The sequence below is a fragment of the Hippopotamus amphibius genome, chromosome 13 (genome assembly GCF_030028045.1).
Source record: "Hippopotamus amphibius kiboko isolate mHipAmp2 chromosome 13, mHipAmp2.hap2, whole genome shotgun sequence".
Lineage (NCBI taxonomy): Eukaryota > Metazoa > Chordata > Mammalia > Artiodactyla > Hippopotamidae > Hippopotamus > Hippopotamus amphibius.
In genome coordinates, this window is record NC_080198.1 from 103,512,610 (window position 1) to 103,530,663 (window position 18,054).

At 48.8% G+C, this 18,054-nt stretch overlaps 1 protein-coding gene across 9 annotated transcripts in view; it reads right to left on the reverse strand.

Moving 5' to 3' along the window:
* Positions 1 to 1,411: 1,411 nt before the first annotated feature.
* The window catches only part of PCGF3 (polycomb group ring finger 3), a 53,525-nt gene continuing 36,882 nt past the window's right edge, over positions 1,412 to 18,054 (reverse strand). For 7 of the 9 annotated variants that reach the window (XM_057705225.1, XM_057705226.1, XM_057705232.1 and 4 more), the window contains 3 exons: positions 15,259 to 15,396; positions 6,040 to 6,120; positions 1,412 to 5,532 (listed from right to left, as the gene is read on the reverse strand). In XM_057705225.1, coding sequence (XP_057561208.1) covers positions 5,485 to 5,532; positions 6,040 to 6,120; positions 15,259 to 15,396 — 267 coding nt within the window. In that variant the 3' untranslated portion in view covers positions 1,412 to 5,484. Of the gene's footprint in view, positions 5,533 to 6,039; positions 6,121 to 14,707; positions 15,122 to 15,258; positions 15,397 to 18,054 lie in introns of those variants that run through there. The other 2 variants (XM_057705228.1, XM_057705227.1) reach the window with 2 other exon arrangements.

An 18,054-nucleotide genomic window follows, 5' to 3' on the forward strand; every position in this document is an offset into this window, starting at 1 on the left:
ACCTAATACACATTCAAAAAAAAAACCCCACAGGATTCACTGTCAAATGATTTACATTTTTAAGTCCAAATAAAATCCAGAGACCATCAGGCTGCGACGCGAGTCCTGTGGACCCGTGGGCCTGTTGGTGGTTGAGGCAGACAGGCCTCCGGTGCTGGGGAGGCCTCTCAGGGCCACCTGCCACGTGAACCCAAAACAAAACACCCCGGCACCCCGGGTGCGCCTGCCGCCGGGATGGAGGGGTGGCCGGTGCGCCCTACGGGAGTCTGTTCCTTACAGGAGCACAGCTGAGCTCCGGCATAACTGGGAGAGGGCCCCCCGGCCCCCCGGCCCCAGCCACCTCACAAGGACTGCCGGCCCCACTGGGGGTTTGTCTGTAAGAACCAGAAGTCAAAGGGAGACACGTATCCTCAGCCTGGCAGCAGGCATCGCGGAGGCCCCCGCTGTGCGAGCTGTGTGCTCCTTTCCTGCGGCCTGCAGGGGACGCAGGGTCACGTCTTGGAGTCTCCGTCCTGTCCCTAGCAGCCCCTCCTCCTGGCTCAGGGGCTGGGGGGCCCACGCGCGCCTGGCGGATGGCCTTTTTCCAGCGTCTGCGGCCCTGGCTCGGGCCCACATGGAGCCCAGCAAAGGGGACCTGATCATGAAGGCTGCTTCCTGCCGTCTCCACAGTCACCCAGCACCTCGGTGAACACGGACGTTTACGTATGGGTTCGGCGTCTTGACATTCATTAGGTGGAGTAAACGACTTACCAAAAATAAGTAAAAATAGGGAAAATTAGTTTCTTAAGACTAAATTTATCTTTAAAGTTCACTGATCTGAAAGCCACGAGATCATCATTTTGGTGAACTCACTCTCCCTCTCTCAATTCTAGTTTCCTCAGATTTTCAAGACTGCTGTAAATTTCTTAACCTTTAAAAATTAAAAGTTTTGGGCATAGTACTTTTCCCCCTAAATTGTCCTCGAGAGCCGATTTCATACGTCAGCCTGACAGGGCCCAGTGCCCAGACTGAAATTACTCTGGTGTGTGGGGGGGTGCTCCCAGCTGAGACGGACCTCCAAAGCGGCGGACTGAGCCCTCCGTGTCGGGGGCATCACTCGGCCCCGAGACCTGGGCAGAGCAGCAAGGGGGTGGAGGGCCTCCTCGCGAGACACGTGTGCGCACGTGTGCTGCGGGGGCCTGTGCGCTGGAGCCTGACTAAGGCCCGGAGAGGGTGCAGCTGGCCCACAGGAACCGGGGGTTTTCTTTACCATGGTTTCCCTGGGCTAGGGTCAGGGTCAGGGTCAGGGTCACCCTGACCCTGACCCTGACCCTTCCCCGGCACACGCAGCTGCAAACCAAAGACAGCTCTCCTTCCAAGCAAACAAATGAGTGGGACCCCAGAGTCCCCGTCACCTCTGGTGGCAACACGGGATCAGCTTCATGAGGTTCTGCCTCCGAGGTCACAGTCACAAGTGCCACCTGGGGCAGAGGCCTTAACCTGGGAGGGTCCAAGCCGGGTGGGGAGGGGAGGGCCTGGTGTGGCGTGTGCCCTCACCAAGACCAGTGGCACGTTTCGTCACACTGTATCACGCCAACACGGCATCTATCTTACGCTCTTACAAACATCTTAGGCAACAAATGTCCAGCCTCAGAGAACTAGGTAGTTTTCCTTTTGCTTTTATTACAAGCATATAATATCAATTGGCAAAACACTGAATACAAGCTTCACTATCATAAAATCAAAACATTTAAGCAATATTCCAAAAAAGATTTTAGATAAAAAAACTAGCCACCAAGAGTACAAAAAATTACACACCAACACAAAGCATAAAAAATGTAAACTTCCAAACTAAACAGTCAAAAACATGTGTCTGCAGAGTCACCTCCACAACCCCCCACAGCCCCCGATCTCCACGCGGGACGCCAGGGTTGGCGAGGGCTCTCGCCCGACGCTACATCACTCGGGAAAAATGGTTTCCTTGCACCCAGTGAAGCTGTTGGAATTGACATTTACGCTAACGCTACACATGTTCTAGGGGACACGCAAACCCCAGGCCCCCCTTCAGATGCGCTGGCGGACGTGGAGACCCCCATGAGCTGGTGAGGAGCCAGGCAGTCCCCAGGCAGGGACAGAATCTCAGTGATGATTTCGGTGTCGTCTGAATCGTTTTCTAACTGACTTATCCCAACCTACTGAGTTTGTTTAAACACCAAGGCAGAGAAACACATGGGTTTATCACGCTAAGGTCAGCGTGATGGCCTGGAGTGTAAATGATTTCCTAAGGAAACACAGAAACTGAATTTTTGTGATTTATCTGCACTAAACATATATTTTCAATGTTTTGAGAGCACATCAAATATTCACAAACAAAGTGGAAATCAGCTGGCTCGTTCCTACAACATTCAATCCAATGACACATTTCAAAATCACTAAAATCCATCCTGTGGGCTTTGAGGAAAAAAAAACAAGAATGAATTTCTAAGGACCTCGAATACCACAAAGAGGCATCTAGGCCGCACGCCCTGCAGGGCTCAGGAGCCCAGGAAAGTAGCACCGTCACAGCTGTGGTCGACACAGGGGTGCGTCCTGGCCGCCAGCACGTGGGGTCTGTGGCGCGAGGCCAGTGCAGGCCACATGTCACCTCGCGGCTGCCGGCCAGTCACTCGCTCTCACGATGGCCGACGCCCCTCACACAGGCCCACACTCACTCCCAGCAAGTGTTCTCATGAGAACAGCAATGGAAAAGGAAAATCAAAGCACTGAACATACGTGTTCTGAGAGTCCGCCTACACCTCTCACTCAGCAGAACAGCTGCTGCGGACAAGGTGACACAGCCTTCTGAACGCACGCTGTGGCCTCCTGCGCAGGAGCACGAACCGCTCCTCATCCACGTGAGACAAGACACACACGTTAAAACCTACTCAAAGGAAAAAGAAGAAGCTTGCAAAACACCTCACAATTTCATTTTATATGCCTGTAAATAAAGCTGGACCACTGAAACCAAACAACTGGATGGGAAAATATGATAGAAGGCTTAAAATAGAATAAATAATTTTATAAAGTTAAGTTTTCTTCTTTTAACCCCCCAAATCTTAAATTCAATATTATATAGTCTATCTGCATCTTCTATTTTCATGACACCTGTATCTAGGGAGACCCTGTGCTGCTGACGAGGGTGCCGTTCGGTCACCGACAGCGTTTGTTTTACCAGCATAAAGAGTCGTGAAAACTACTTCACAGCAACTCCATCTGTTAAAAAAAAAAACTTAATAGGATCCAATCACTAACTGATCCTGGCTTTCATGCTGGAAAAGATAAAATCCTGCCTCTGATGTTAAACAGACGCATGAGAAAAGTGAAAGTTTCCCTCTGACAGCGAGACCAGGGATCTCCTGCAGTGAAGGCAGTCTGCACGAGGACACCTTAGAAAAATAGGTACTTCTGCGGCTGAGGTTTCATCAAGGTAACACGGTTACAAACGCGGGGTCAGCATGGGGTCAGGGCCCCGCGGGGATGTGACCGGCTCCGACTCGCCTGCACCTCTCTGTGTATTAAATACATCGACTTAGCACCATAGCCTATTCAAGTGATCGCACAGATAGCTGCAAAGTTACAAACATATACTATGAGATTATACAGCCAGGTTCATTTCCATCTGACCTGTGAATTCATTTTATTTGAATCTGGACGCTCATACTGTTCAGTCCTTCCTTACTGTCACCACACAGGAAAATACCTAAATTCTAATGTTACACTTCAACTGCACTGAGAACGCATGGTCTTACAGAACGCTTCAGCAGAAATGTGTATCTGAGGTAGACAGGTCATAGTTACTCATACACATCTACTCATTATACCCTTGAATAGTAACTCTAAAAAAATGATTTGGATGAATAGCAAGCTTAGGTAACTGAATAATTCAAACCGTCCTGGGAGTAATGGGCTCAAATAAAGAGGTGAATTTTGACCGATTCCTAAGAAAAACTTGGTTTCACGGTTTTGAAAGGCCTTATGCTAAAGCCACTGGGACTGAGCTACTCTGTTTCTCTCGTCACTGAGGAGCTGCTTCTGACGTCTGTGCACAGCAAACAGGAAGCAGGAGAAAACAAACCTGAACGTCAGTGAGCCCGACCACCACTTCCAAAGTTTAAGAACAATTCTAGTCACCAAGTGAAGTTCTTCAGGGAAAACCCACCTCTCAAGCCACCGTCAGGACCACCTACCAAGCGAGGTGGCCTGGGGACCCCAGGGCCCCGGAGGTGCAGGAGGTGACAGAGGGGGAGGAGCCCAAAGGCCAGGCAGAAGTCACCAGACATGAACGGGGCGGCCACGGTGCAGGGACCGGCTCACGGCCCAGGAGAGGCCCTTCTCTCTGTCCCTATCTTTACGCATCGCAAGTTACCATCTTAAAGGAACAAAAGTGGAGGTGCTGGCAAAGAGTGTATTCTCTAATTCCACAAAAATACTAACATTCGGGAAGAGAAAGGGTTCACAGAGGGTGTGCTGCCTTCAGCCGCATTTTAGGTCACTGTCCCTGAAAAGGCACAGGACCCCACGCACCCCGCCCTCTGTGGCTCCAGCTTCCCCACCAGGAGCGGCGGGGCAGGCCGGGCGGGCACCCCCCACCTCTGAAGGTGACGGCACAGGGGTCTGCAGGCCGGGGATCTGAGGAGACATGCCCCCGGGCACCAGCCCTGCCTTGGCGGGGCGATGTTTTGGAAAGGTGCCCCCACAACCACCATCAACATCCTCAGTGAAATGAAAATGGGAAAGAATAAGCTGGAAATTAAACGACAGCACTGAACAACCTGTGCCCTAGTTAATAAAAGAGATTTCTGAGAACAAGAATCAGTTCTGCGAACAGGCGCTGACGGGCCCGCCCTGCTGGGCGGCCGGGACAGCGCGTCGGCGTCGGGGTGCAGCCCTACCCACCCCAGGCCGCAGGCCCCCGGGCGTCAGGGCAGCCTCGGCGTCTCGATCCCTAACGTGGAAAAGGAAATACCGTGGTTAACTCACGATACTCACGGAAACCTCTTTTGGTATGCTTTTAAATTATATTTTTATATATCTTCTAAGTCTTCAGGAAGCTAAAGACAACATAAATATCGTCATTCACCATGAAAAGACATGTTTTCAATAACTTAGGAAGGATTCGATAAACGTACACATATTTTGGGGGCTTCTCGTGAAACCTAATTCATAAACTGAACGGAAGTGACAGATTTTCAAGACCTGGAAAGCAAGCAAAGGTCACGTGTCGGGATGCAGGCCGTCGCCACGTCCTCCTGCTGGTCCGCGCTGGAGCAGAGGTGGCTCCGGCCACAAGGCGCGTCACATCGGGAACCCTGTGCCAGAGCGTCTCAGCGATTGCGATTCTCTCTCATACAAAAGGGATAAATACTCTGTTCGGGGCCTAGTCCACACGGCGCCCAGGGCAGCCTCCTGGCGCCTGTGGGCCCGCCTGCCGCGAGCTCGCGGGCTGAGTCTGTGCTGCGCTGCGGCTCACAGCAGGTCCATCTTGGGTCTGTAGTGCAGCAGGAGCGGCGCCTTCTGCAAGACAAGGGGGCGAGGGGCCGGCACCAGTGACCCCGAGGGGGACAGGGTGGTGACGTCCCCACGCCCATCAGCCGTGGGTGAGCCCCGCGCCCGGCTTCCGCACCTGCTCCTGCCCTCAGACCTCGGGCAAGCTGGGGCTGTCAGCCGGGCTGCCTCTCCCTCGTTCCCGGGCAGCCCCTGCAGATGGGATCCCACCCGTCTGTTTTGTGCTCCAGAGAGAGGCGCTGCCACTCAAGGGGTGCCCTCTGACGGCAGCGGCCACTCCCTCCCCAGGACACAGGTCACCTCCATCAGGAGGCGCAGCGGAGAGGCGGGGCCTGGGGACCGCGCCTTCCCGGCCACACAGCTCTGGGGCTGATGACTTCAGAGTGGCTGTGTCCCTGACACCCTGAGACGGGTCTGGCTGCCCCTGAGCCCAGAAATACAAACATGCCCACAAAAGCAGCTGCTGTTCCGAACAGATTCTGAACACCACGCGCACCTATCGCGGCAGAGTCTCACCTTGAATCTCCACCTCGTGACGACGACGAATTTCAGCGTGTGGTCCTTGCCCAGGATCTCCTCGTTGCATAAAATGTCCAGCTGGTGGGAGAACAAGCCCTCAGTCAGCGGGGCCAAGGGCTCAGCGCTCAGGACACGCGGCCTCTGCCCACAGCAGTCACGCTGGTTGGTGAAGGGCTACCCGCCCTGCTTCTGGGGCAGCACAGGTGGGAAGCAGCGCTCGGTAGGCCCCTCCACACCCCACCCTAGAGGGCCCAGAGCACCGGGGGGCCCTCCACCCGCACCCACCTGGCGGCAGGGGCAGCCTTCATCTGCACACAAGGCAGCACCCCTGTCGGGGGGCTGCAGCCCCCAGGCTGCTCTCGCCAAAGAGCACCCTGTCCCCTAACATCAGTCCACTCTTGGCCAGGCTTGTCCCTCTCACCTCAGTGGGAAGAAGTAATGGCCTCCACAGACAGTTTTCTCCTTTCTTGTTTCAAAAGACTTTTTAGAACAGTTTCGGGTTCACAGCGACATCAAGCAGATGTACAGAGATTCCCATCCCCCTCCGTCTCCCCTCGCCAGCCTCCCCACCATCAACACCCCCCCACAAGGTACACGTGTCGTGAGCAGGGACCCTCCGCTGACACGTCATCACCACCCACAGCCTGTAGTTGACACGAGGGTTCACGCTCGGTGCTGTGCCTCCTGGGGGTTTGGACAGATGTGTAGTGACACGTGTCCCCGTGACAGCACCACGCAGAGCAGGTTCACCGCCCGGAAGTCCGCGGTTCTGCCTGTTGATCCCTCTCCTCAACCTCGGCAACCCCTGACGCCTGCACCGTCTCCACAGTCTCGCCTGTTCCAGACGTCACAGGCGTGGAATCGCACGGCATGCGCCTTCGCAGCCTGCAGCCACCTGCACTGAAGGTTCCTCCGAGTCTCCTCACGCCCTGACAGCTGCTTTCTTCCTGGTGCTCAGCCATATCCACGGTCCAGATGGACCCGTTCATTTAACCATCACTTTCTGAAGGACACCTTGGCTGTTGCCAAGTTTTGGCAACTGTGGATGAAGCTGCTGTGAACCTCCATGTGCAGGCTTTTGTGTGGACATGAAGTTTTCAGCTTCCTTGGATAAGTACCAAGGGGCCTGACTGCTGAATCGTACAGTGAGAGTGTGTTTAGTTTTGCGAGAAACCCCCAAACTGTCTCCCAATGTGGCTGCACCATCCTGCGTTCCCACCAGTAGTGCTGAGGGTTCCTGTTGCACCACATCCTTGCCGGCGTGTGGTGGTGTCAGTGTTGTGGATTCTGGCCATTCTGACAGGTGTGCAGTGGGATCTTGGTGCTGTTTTAATGTGCATTTCTCGGATGACAAATGATGTTGACCCAGATGGTCTTTCAGTTTTTAGGCAGCGCTGTGTGGCTTGTGGGATCTTAGTTCCCTGACCGGGGGCTGAACCTGGGTCACCTCAGTGAAAGTGCTGAGTCGTAACCACTGGACCGCCAGGGAATCCCCAGATGGTCTTTTATTTTATTTTAATTATTTCATTTTTAAAAATCATTATTTTTTATTTTTATTTTTTTTGGCTGCATTGCGTCTTCATTGCTGTGCGCAGGCTTTCTCTAGTTGTGGCGAGCAGGGGCTACTCTTCGTTGTGGTGCGCAGGCTTCTCATTGCAGTGGCTTCACTTGTGGAGCAAGGGCTCTAGGTGTGTGGGCTTCAGTAGTTGCGGCACATGGGCTCGGTAGTTGTGGCTCACGGGCTCTAGAGCGCAGGCTCAGTAGTTGTGGCACACGGGCTTGGTTGCTCTGCGGCATGTGGGATCTTCCCAGCCCAGGGCTCAAACCCGTGTCCCCTGCATTGACAGGCAGATTCCTAACCACTGCACCACCAGGGAAGCCCCACCCAGATGGTCTTTTAAACGTCTCCCTCAGGTTAGGGGAAGAAGGGTCCTAAATCTCTGTCTCCTGTGGCTACCATGGAAACACCACAACTGCGGGACAGGACGTTTAATTCCAGAGACGCAGTCCTGAGACTTCTGCCTGGGAGCCCACAGGTTCATGTCCTCTGGAGGCTCCAGGGTTCCCTGACTTGTGGCCACATCCCTCCAACCTCTGCTTCCATCCTCAGGTGGCCCTTCCACTCTATGCCTCAAAACTCTCTCTATTCCTTTCTTTGTATCAGTAGTTCATTCCTTCTCACTGTTAAAAAAGTTGCAGCAAAATACACAAAAAATTTACCATCTTAACCATTTTTAAGTGCACAGCTCAGTGGTATTAAATACACTCATAATGTGCAACTGTCACCATGTCCACCCACACACTCTTCATCTTGTAAAACTGTAACTCTGTCCCCATGAGTCAGTAACATCCCATCCCCCGGCCCCCAACCCCTGGAAACCCCAGTTCTACCTCCTGTCTTCATGATTCTGATGACTCTAGGCACCGCGTATAAGTGGAATCAGACAGTATTTGTCCTTCTGTGACCAGCTTATTTCATTTAGCACAGTGTTCTCACGGTCCATCCACACTACAGCAGGTGTCAGACTTCCTCCCTGCTGCAGGCTGAACACCCCAGTGTGTGGACGGACCACAGTCTGCTTGTCCATCACCCACTGACGGACCCTCGGGCTGCTTCCACCTCTTGCCTGCTGTCAGTAAGGCTGCTACGGACACGGGGTACAAACATCTCCTCGCGATCCTGTCTGCAATTCTTCTGGGTATTACCCAGAAGTGGAATTGCTGGATTTCATGGTACTTCTGTGATTTTTGAGAAACCTCCGTACTGTTTTCCGGAGCAGCTGCGCGAGGGCTCCGACTTCTCCACATCCTCACCAGCGCTCGCTGACTTGTGTTTTACAGTCCTCATCCTGTTGGGTATGTGGTGGGTCTCACTGCGGCTCTGCTTTGCATTTCCCCTGTGATTAGGGATGCTGAGCATGTTCTCACGTGCTTATTGGCCATTTGTATGTCTTCTTTGGAGCAATGTCTACTCGAGTTTTTTTGTGTTGAATTTTAGGAATTGTCTATATATTCTGGACAGTAATTCATTGTCAGATTTATGACTTGCAAATGCTTTCCTCCATTCTGTGCAATTTTTTTTTTACTTTCAAGGGAGTCCAAACTGCCTATTTTTTCTTTTGTTGCCTGTGTCTTAGGTGTTCTATCATTGCCATTCTATCATTCTACCACTGCCAAATCCAATGTCATTAAGTTTTTGTCAGATGTTTTAAGAGTTTTATTGTTTTAGGTTTTACATTTATATCCCTGATACACTTTAAGTTAGTTAAAAAATATTTATTTACTTATTTGGCTGTGCTGGGTCTTATTTGTGGCCCACGGGATCTTTAGTTGCGGTGTGCAGTATCTTTAGTTGAGGCATGTGGGCTCTTTTTATTGGGGGGGGGGGGCGGGGCATGTGGGCTCTTAGTTGCAGCATGCAGGATCTAGTTCCCTGACCAGGGATTGGACCTGGGCCCCCTGCATTGGTAGCATGGAGTCTTAACCACTGAACCACCAGGGAAGTCCCTTGATTTAATTTTTGTATATTGTATTAGATACGGGTCAAACTTCATTCTTTTGCATGTGGAGATCCAGTTTTCTCAGCACCATTTGTTGAAAAGGCTGTCCTTTCCCTATTGGAGGGTCTTCGCACCCTTGTCAAGTCAGTGGACCATGTATGTGCGGGTTTAGTTTTGCACTCTCTGTTCTGCTCCATTAGTCTGTCTTTATGTCAGCACCACCCTGTTTTCATTAGTGTATCTTTATAGTAAGTTTTGAGTCCTCCAGTTTTGTTGTTCTTTTTTAAGACTGTTTTGGCTACTTGGGTCCCTTGAGAACCCATACAAAATTTAGAATGGATTTTTTTATTTCTGCAAGAAACATCTTTGGGATTTTGACAGGAATTGCACTGAATCTGTAGACCACTTGGGTAATACTGACATTTCAGCAGCATTAAGTCTTTCAGTCCATGAATGTGGGATGTGTTTCCACTTGCTTATGTCTTCAATTTCTTTTAGTCGTTTTTGTACTTTCCATTGTACAAGTCTTTCACCTTCTTGGTTAATTCCTAAGTATTTTATTCTTTTTGATGCTATTATAAACGACATTAGTTTTATAAACAATTTCCTTTTCAGATTGTTCATTGCTCATGTACAGAAATGCATCTGATTTTTCTGCTGACTTTATATTCTGCTACATTGCTGAATTAATTAGTTCTGACAGCTTTTTGGTGGAATTTTTACGGTTTTCTACATATAAAATCATATCATCTGCAAACAGAGATAATGTTTTAAATTCTTCTTTTCCAATTTGGATGTGTTTTATTTCTTTTTCTTATCTAATTTTTCTGGCTAGGACTCCCAGTATTATGTTGAACAGAAAGGGTAAACATGGACATCCTTACCTTGTTCCTGATCTTAGAGAAAAAACTTCACTGAGTATGATCTTCATAATGGGTTTTCCATGTATGGACTTTATTTTACTTTCATACATGGCTACTATTTCTAGTTTGTTCAGTGTGTTTATCATGAAAGGGTATTGAATTTTGTCAAATGCCTTTTCTGCGTCAGTTGAGATGACTGATGAGTGGTTTTTTTCTTCCCTCTGTTGATGTGCATATTACATTAATCAATTTTCACGTTGAACTATCCTTGCATCCCAGAAATAAGTCCCACGTGGGCATGGTGAATACACTGAATTCTGTTTGCTAGCACTGTGTTGAGGATTTTTGCATCCACGTTCACAGGGATATTGGTCTACGGTCTTCTTGTCTTGTAGTCTTTGTCTGGCCTTGCTGTTGGGGTTATGCTGGCCTTATGAAATGAGTGAGGAGGCATTCCCTCCTCTTTGATCTTCTGAAGAAGTTTGAGAAGGATGGCTATTAACCCTTTAAATGTTTGGTAGAATTCAGTGAAGCCATCAGGTCCGGGGTTTTTCTTTGTTGGGAGATTTTTGATTAGTGATTCAATCTCCTTGTTAGTTATAGGTCTATTCAGATTTCCTATTTCTTTGTGATTTAGTCTTGATAGGCTTTGTGTTTCTATGTATTTGTCCGTTTCATATAGGTTACCCGATCTGCTGGCCCACAATTGTTCACAGTGCTCTCTCATAATCTGTTTCTGAAGAATCAGTAGTGATGTCCCTACTTCCATTTCAGATTACATAAAATTTGTGTCTTCTTTCTTTCTTAGCCCATCTAGCTAAAAGTTTGTCAACATTATTGACCTTTTTGAAGAACCACTGATTTTCTCTATTGTTCTTCTATCCTCTATTTTATTTCTGCTCTAATGTGTATTATTCTCTTCCTTCTGCTAGCTTTGGGTTTAGCTTATTCCTCTTTTTCTAGCTCCTAAAGCTGTAAATCTAGGTTGTTGGTTTGAGATCTTCCTTGTTTTTAACGTGTTTATAGCTATAAATCTCCCACTTAGCACTGCCTTCACTGTGTCCCGTTAGTTTGGGTAAGCTGTGTTTTTATTTTCATTTTTCTCTAAGTATTTTCTAATTTCTCTTTGATTTCTTCTTTGATCCACTGGTTCTTTAAAACTGTGTTTTAATTTCCACAATTTTGTGAATTTTCCAGTTTTCCTTTGGCTATTGATTTCTAACTTCATGCCACTGTGCTCCGAGAAGATACTTCATATAGTATCTACTTTTTAAGTCTATTGAGGCAACTTGTGTCTGCCCTTCTCTTACAAGGGCACTTGCTATTGGATTTAGGGCCCACCTGGATAATACAGGTGGGTCTCTTCATCCCAAGATTCTTCATGTCTGCAAAAATCTTTTTTCAAATAAAGTCATATTCACATGTTCTGGGGTTAGGAAGTAGACATATCTTTTGGCAGGGTCACCACTTAACCTACTGCAATCTGCCTTTTGTTCCCACAAAATCCACATCCATCCCACATACAAAATACATTCACCCCATCCCAGCACCTCCAAGAGACTCAATCCACTGCAGCATCAACTCCAAATCCCCAAATGCCACCTACACGTCATCAGCTCAGAGTCCCAGATCTTCTCTCCTAGATCACAGGAATCAGGGATGGGTGAGACTCTAGGTATAATGCATCCTGGGCCAAAATTTCTCTCCAGCTGTGGATCTGTGAAACTAGAAGACACACTATCTGCTTCCAAAATAAAAGGTGGGACAGGATAGATATTCCTAGTCCAAAGGGAGATATAGTAGAAGGCATAAAGGGATCTCTGGTCTCAATAAAGTTTGAAACCCGGCAGTGAAAATTCCATGAGGTTTCAAGACCTGAGAACACACCACTGTGGGTCAAGGTTCTGCTCTCTGGGCCTGTGATGGCCTCACCCTCTGGGCCCAAGGCTATGCCTTGGAGTCATTCTTCCTTCTTCTTGGGGTTGGCTCACCTTGGCAGCTGAGCAGCTCTATCAGCCTATTTATTTCCTGCATGTAGAATTCTGCAAGTCTGATAGCCTTATCTCATTTCTTCCTGTCTCTGTCCCCTTAAGTCCAAGCTGATGGTGTTTCTGCCGATACCACATTCTTAAAAACTTTGTGAATCTCCCAGGTATGTCACAGATCCAGGCCACTGACATGAAGATCCCCTGCAGATCTTTCCTGGGTAACTCCTATTCCTCCCACAGGACGGCTGAGCCACCAAGAGTCAAACAACCAATCCTGTCAGCAAAAGGCTGAACAGCTGCACACTTGGCCTTCTCTCCAGAGCATGTTTTTCTAACAGTCAAATTCCTACTATTACCTTCTTTTTCCAATCTGGATAGGCTGTGAATTTTCCAAATCATCAAGTGCTAGTTTGGTTAGCAGTTCCTTCCTGAATTCACCTCTCTCCTCTGACATTTTATTATAGGCAGCAAGAAGAAACTAGACCACATCTTCAACACTTTGCTTGGAAATGTCCTCACTAATATCCAAGTTTATCGTTTCCAAGTTCTGTTTTTCACACACTGTAGAACACAACTCAGCCAGGTTTCAGCCTCTGTGTAACAAGAATCACTTTCTTCCCTTTCCAATACTGTACTCCTTTTTCTCTTCTGAACTCTAGTCTGTAGCATCTTTAATGTTCCTATTTCTACCAACACTATTTGTGTAACATGTACTTCAAAGGTGGCAGATGCTTTCTCCACCATGCTCCTCGCTGCCTTCTGGGCTATCACCAGAATCATCTTTAATGACCACACTCATATCAACAGTCTCTTTAAGGCAATTAGGGTTTTTAAAAATTATGTGTCTCAGAATTCTTCCAAGCTGTACCTCTTATCCAACTCCAGAAGTACCGCCACATTTTTTAGGTATTTGTTCCAGCAGCACTCCACTTCCTGGTACCAAAATCTGTTTTGGTTTCCCGTGGCAGGTATGACAATGTACCACAAACCTGGTGGCTTAAAACAGGAAGTATTTACTTTTGTTGTTGTTGTTGTTGTTGGCTGTGTTGGGTCTTCGCTGCTACACGCAGGCTTTCTCTAGTTGCAGTGAATGGGGGCTACTCTTTGTTGTGGTGCGTGGGTTTCTCAGTGCAGTGGGTTCTCCTGTTGCGGAGCATGGGCTCTAGGCACACGGTCTTCAGTAGTTGTGGCACATGGGCTCAATAGTTGTGGCTCGTGGGCCCTAGAGCACAGTCTCAGTAGTTGTGGTGCACAGGCTTAGTAGCTCCGGGGCATGAGGGATCTTCCCGGACCAGGGCTCGAACTTGTGTCTCCTGCATTGGCAGGCGGATTCTTTTTTTTCTTTTAATAATTTTATTTATTTATTTATTTATTTATTTATTTACTTTATTGGCTGTGTTAGGTCTTCGTTGCTGCACACGAGCTTTCTCTAGTTGCGGCAAGCGGGGCTACTCTTCATTGTGGTGCGCGGGCTTCTCATTGTGGTGGCCTCTCTTGTTGCGGAGCACGGGCTCTAGGCAAGTGGGCTTCAGTAGTTGCGGCGCATGGGCTCAACAGTTGTGGCTCACAAGCTCTAGAGCGCAGGCTCAATAGTTGTGGCACACGTGCTTAGCTGCTCCGTGGCATGTGGTCCCTTCCTGGGGCAGGGATCAAACCCATGTCCCCTGCACTGGCAGGAGGATTCTTATCCACTGTGCCACCTAGGAAGTCCCAACAACAGGTATTTACTTTCTCACATAGGTGGAGGCCAGAAGTTCAAATCAATGTGCTGGTCGAGCTGTGCTCCGTCTGGAGGCTCCAAGGGAGGATCTTTCGTGCCCTTCCAGCTTCTGGGGGCTCTGGGTGTCCTTTGGCTTGTGGCTGCATCACCCCAATCTCTTGTCTCTGTCCTCACACCATCTTCTCTTCTGTGTGTGTCTCCAATTTCCCTCTGCCTCACTTTTGTAAGGGCACATGGCATTGGATTTAGGGTCAACCCAGATAATTCAGGATTATCTCATCTCCAGATTCTTAGCTTCGTTACATCTGAAAAGATCCTTTTTCCAAAAAAAGACCATGTTCACAGGTTGTGGGGGTTGGGGTGTGGACATATCTCTTTGGGGGGGCCACGTTCAACCCACTGTCCTCTAAAACACATCTCAGACGTCGGCCTCTTCCCTCCATCCTCACTGCACCACCCTGGTCTGTCTCTCCTGGGACCTCTGCCACAGACTCCCCTCAGCTGGCCTCTCCTGCTTCCATTTCTGAACCCCAACAACGCACTCTCCTCGCAGCCTGAGGGCTGCTCCCACCACGAGCCCTGGCGCACGGCCCCCCGGTGCCTGCTCTTGACACCTGCTTGCGCACAGCCGGCTCCCACTGACAGTCTGCGTCAGAGCAGAAGGCAGTGCCCTCGGGACGGCTCCCCAGCAGCCCCTCAGCTACTGTGCCTGCTCGCCCCTCCGGGCACCGCCCTGCGCTGCACCACGAGGGCACAGGTCTTCCTCTACTCTCAGCATTTATCAGAACTTGGACGTATCTTCTCTATCCAGCTACCCGTCCTATCCATCCTCATCCACCCATCCATCATCTGTTTGTGAAATTAAATAACAGAACTTCTCTTTGTAGTGAAAATATTTAACATATCTCATTGCCACCCCTCAGCATTTCCTCTTCTCTGAGCAGTGGCTTCCCGTGTTCATGGGCTCTGGGACGCCACCGTCTTCACCGCTATTTACCACCTCACTACCTGGGGGTAGGCAAAACAAATTCAGATTTTTTTCCGATTGAAAATCTCCAAACAAAATTGAAAAGAGCAAACAAACCCAAAGAACTTCAGAGGTATCACGTGTACAAATTAAGAAGTGACTCATAGTTTCTGTTTACCTCGTTGAAAGACGAGAGGTTGAGTTTTTTGGCAATGAACTTCTTCAGGTGCAGGACTGTGGCCTGGGCTGAGCAGCGGATCCATTTCCGTTTCAAGCCCCGCAGTTTGCTGCTGTTGCATTCGAGACAGATGCTCACCTTCAAGAGAAAGGACACAGCCGGGCAGGCTCATCAAGGGGGGTCCTGCTGGGCTACGTGCTGCAGGCTCTCTTAGCGACCTACCGATTCCCTGAGACCTAAGAGGGCTGCTGCCTTTCCAATCAGACATCTGTTTGGACCGAAACACCACAGTGAAAGAACTTTACTTTAATCATTATACATACCCTATCTTAAAGTCTGTTTATTACTTGCCGTCTTGTGAAACGTCTAACCCTATTCGTTGTGTCTCATTGCCCCAGTACTCTAACGTAAACCCGAGAATCACTTCCGTATTGTGGCAGTGTGGCTGGCCTCAGGGCTACACCAACAGAGACAGGAACCTGCTCCATGAGCGTCTGGCCGGTGGGGGACACACGCGTCACCCCACAGGCCATGCGAAGTGCTCTGTGGGCACGACAAGGAAAGACACGCCACACACACGCCGGCACCACAGACCCCGCCACAAGGAAGGTTTACCAAGGAGGCACATCACGCTCGGCCTTGAGGAAGACAGCAAACTCACTAGAGGACAGAGCGCTCTGAGCAGAGGCACTGAGGCGGACGTCCACGGTCACCTTCTGGAAGGTTAAGAGTTCCGTGGGATCAGAGTGCTTGGCGTGTGACAAGGACTGGAAGACAACACACAAGTAAAAGTGACCCCTAGGGTCAGGTGGCGCCTGGTGGGTGCAGCGGAGGGGCAGCCCGGCTGCAGTTAAGAAAGTCTCACCCGAGACAACGCACCTCACCTCACTCATGGGCAAGGAGTTCTCTACCAACAGCCACAAAAATTGGCACAACCAGACCCTAAAAATTCAGACAAAAGAATTAACAAAGGCATTAACTGAAATATCTATGTCCAAAATTACTAGAGGTATAAAAGAAGGAATTAAAAACATAACACCCTATGAATAAAGAACAGGCAGGTATAAAAGATAACCAAATATAACGTCTAAAAATAAAAAACATTCACTTAAATTAAAAACTCAATCGCAAACCACAGATTAGTTTCAGCTGAAGGCAGATCAATTTTCTGAAAGATCAACTTGAGCAAATTACCCGAAAGAAGTATAGAGACAAAGATATCAATTAAAATAAAAAAACAAAGGAAAGGTAAGAGACATGAAGACAGACCCGAGTCTAACAAACACATCACAAGAGTTCCAGAGGGAAGAAGAGAGAATAAGGGAGAGGCAACATTTAAGAAATAATGACCAGAGATCCCCCCAAATGATGAAAGATGGAAGTCCTTAAATTTAGGAAGCAAAAGAACCCAAAACAAAGGAAGTAAAAGGAAACCTGCACCCAGACGACATGACGACCCCTCAGAACACAGCGGGCTGAGGCCCAGGGCAGCCACAGAGCTGGGTTGGCACTCAGGCCACTGAGCCCGGGACCCTCCCAAGGCAGCGCCGACAGGAAGGAAGAGCTAACTTATCACACAGAGTAGAAATGAATACAGCCATCTGCAAATGAACACAGAACAGAAGTAGGAGAAGATGCCGCTGAGGAAGAAAGAGCCTGAAGCGGCCGGACCAGCTGGGTTTAGGGGAGCCCAGGCAGCGGGCAAGCTTGGTGTTGTTTAGGCGAGACAGCAAGAAACTCAAATTAATTTTGGGCTTTTAAAAAATGCATTTATTTTAGAGTTTCATTAGCATTAAAATAATAAAAATAGGACATGTAACCTACCAATCAGAGGCCAAAAAGAGATTAAATAAAATTTACTAATTCAATAGAAGGGACTCAAGGGAGGGGGCATAAAAAATATAAGTGGAAAGCACAAACTGAAGCAGAAATAAACCCAACTTTACCAGCCACCATGGTAAATCTAAAATAACTTGTCGAGGAAATAAATTTTCTGATTTGATTTTTTTTTTTAAAAACCCAGTTCTCTGCTGTAAAAATGTGTCACATTTAAGAAAGATGTTAAAAAAACCCCTGAAATACCAGGCAGGCAAATATCAGCCAGAAAGAAAGTGGACAGAGCTGTATTAATATTACATAAAGCAGATTTTAAGAAAGCAAGCGTAATAAGAAAAAACTCCCTAAGGATGGGAAACGTTTCTAAAACTGAACGCACCTAGTAACAAACTTCAGTTGACAGAATGAGGAGAAATGGCAAAGCCCCCAACACAGAGCTCCCGTCGTGCGCCAGCCCCAGGCACACGGGCAGGCTGGGCATCTGTGTCCAGGCCCAAAGCAACCGGGAGCACGCAGGCTGCTTCTCTGACCACAAAACCCAAGCAGGACCCCACCGCACACACAACACTAGACCCAGCACGGGGGGCCACGTGTGCACGGGAAGGGGGGTGCCGGCCACCCTCCTGCAGCCCCAGCTGGACAGGCCGTTGTGCCCATCAGAGGTGCTGACCGGATAAAGAGGGCAGTCTGCCCAACAACGGGCAAGGAGGAGAGGGTGTAAACACAGTCTGTGTAAACACACGAGTGACCACGAAGTGCGACCTACCCGGGGGGGCTCAGGACAGTGACGTGTTTAACAGTTTCACACGATGTTAACCTTTGGACTGTATGAATCTATTACCTACTTAAATACACTAAGATAAAGCATGTTTGTAACCTTTTAACCCCTTCATTGCAGTACAACTTACACGTATCGGTTTTAAATATACAATTCAGTAATTTTTAGTAAATTGAGAGAGC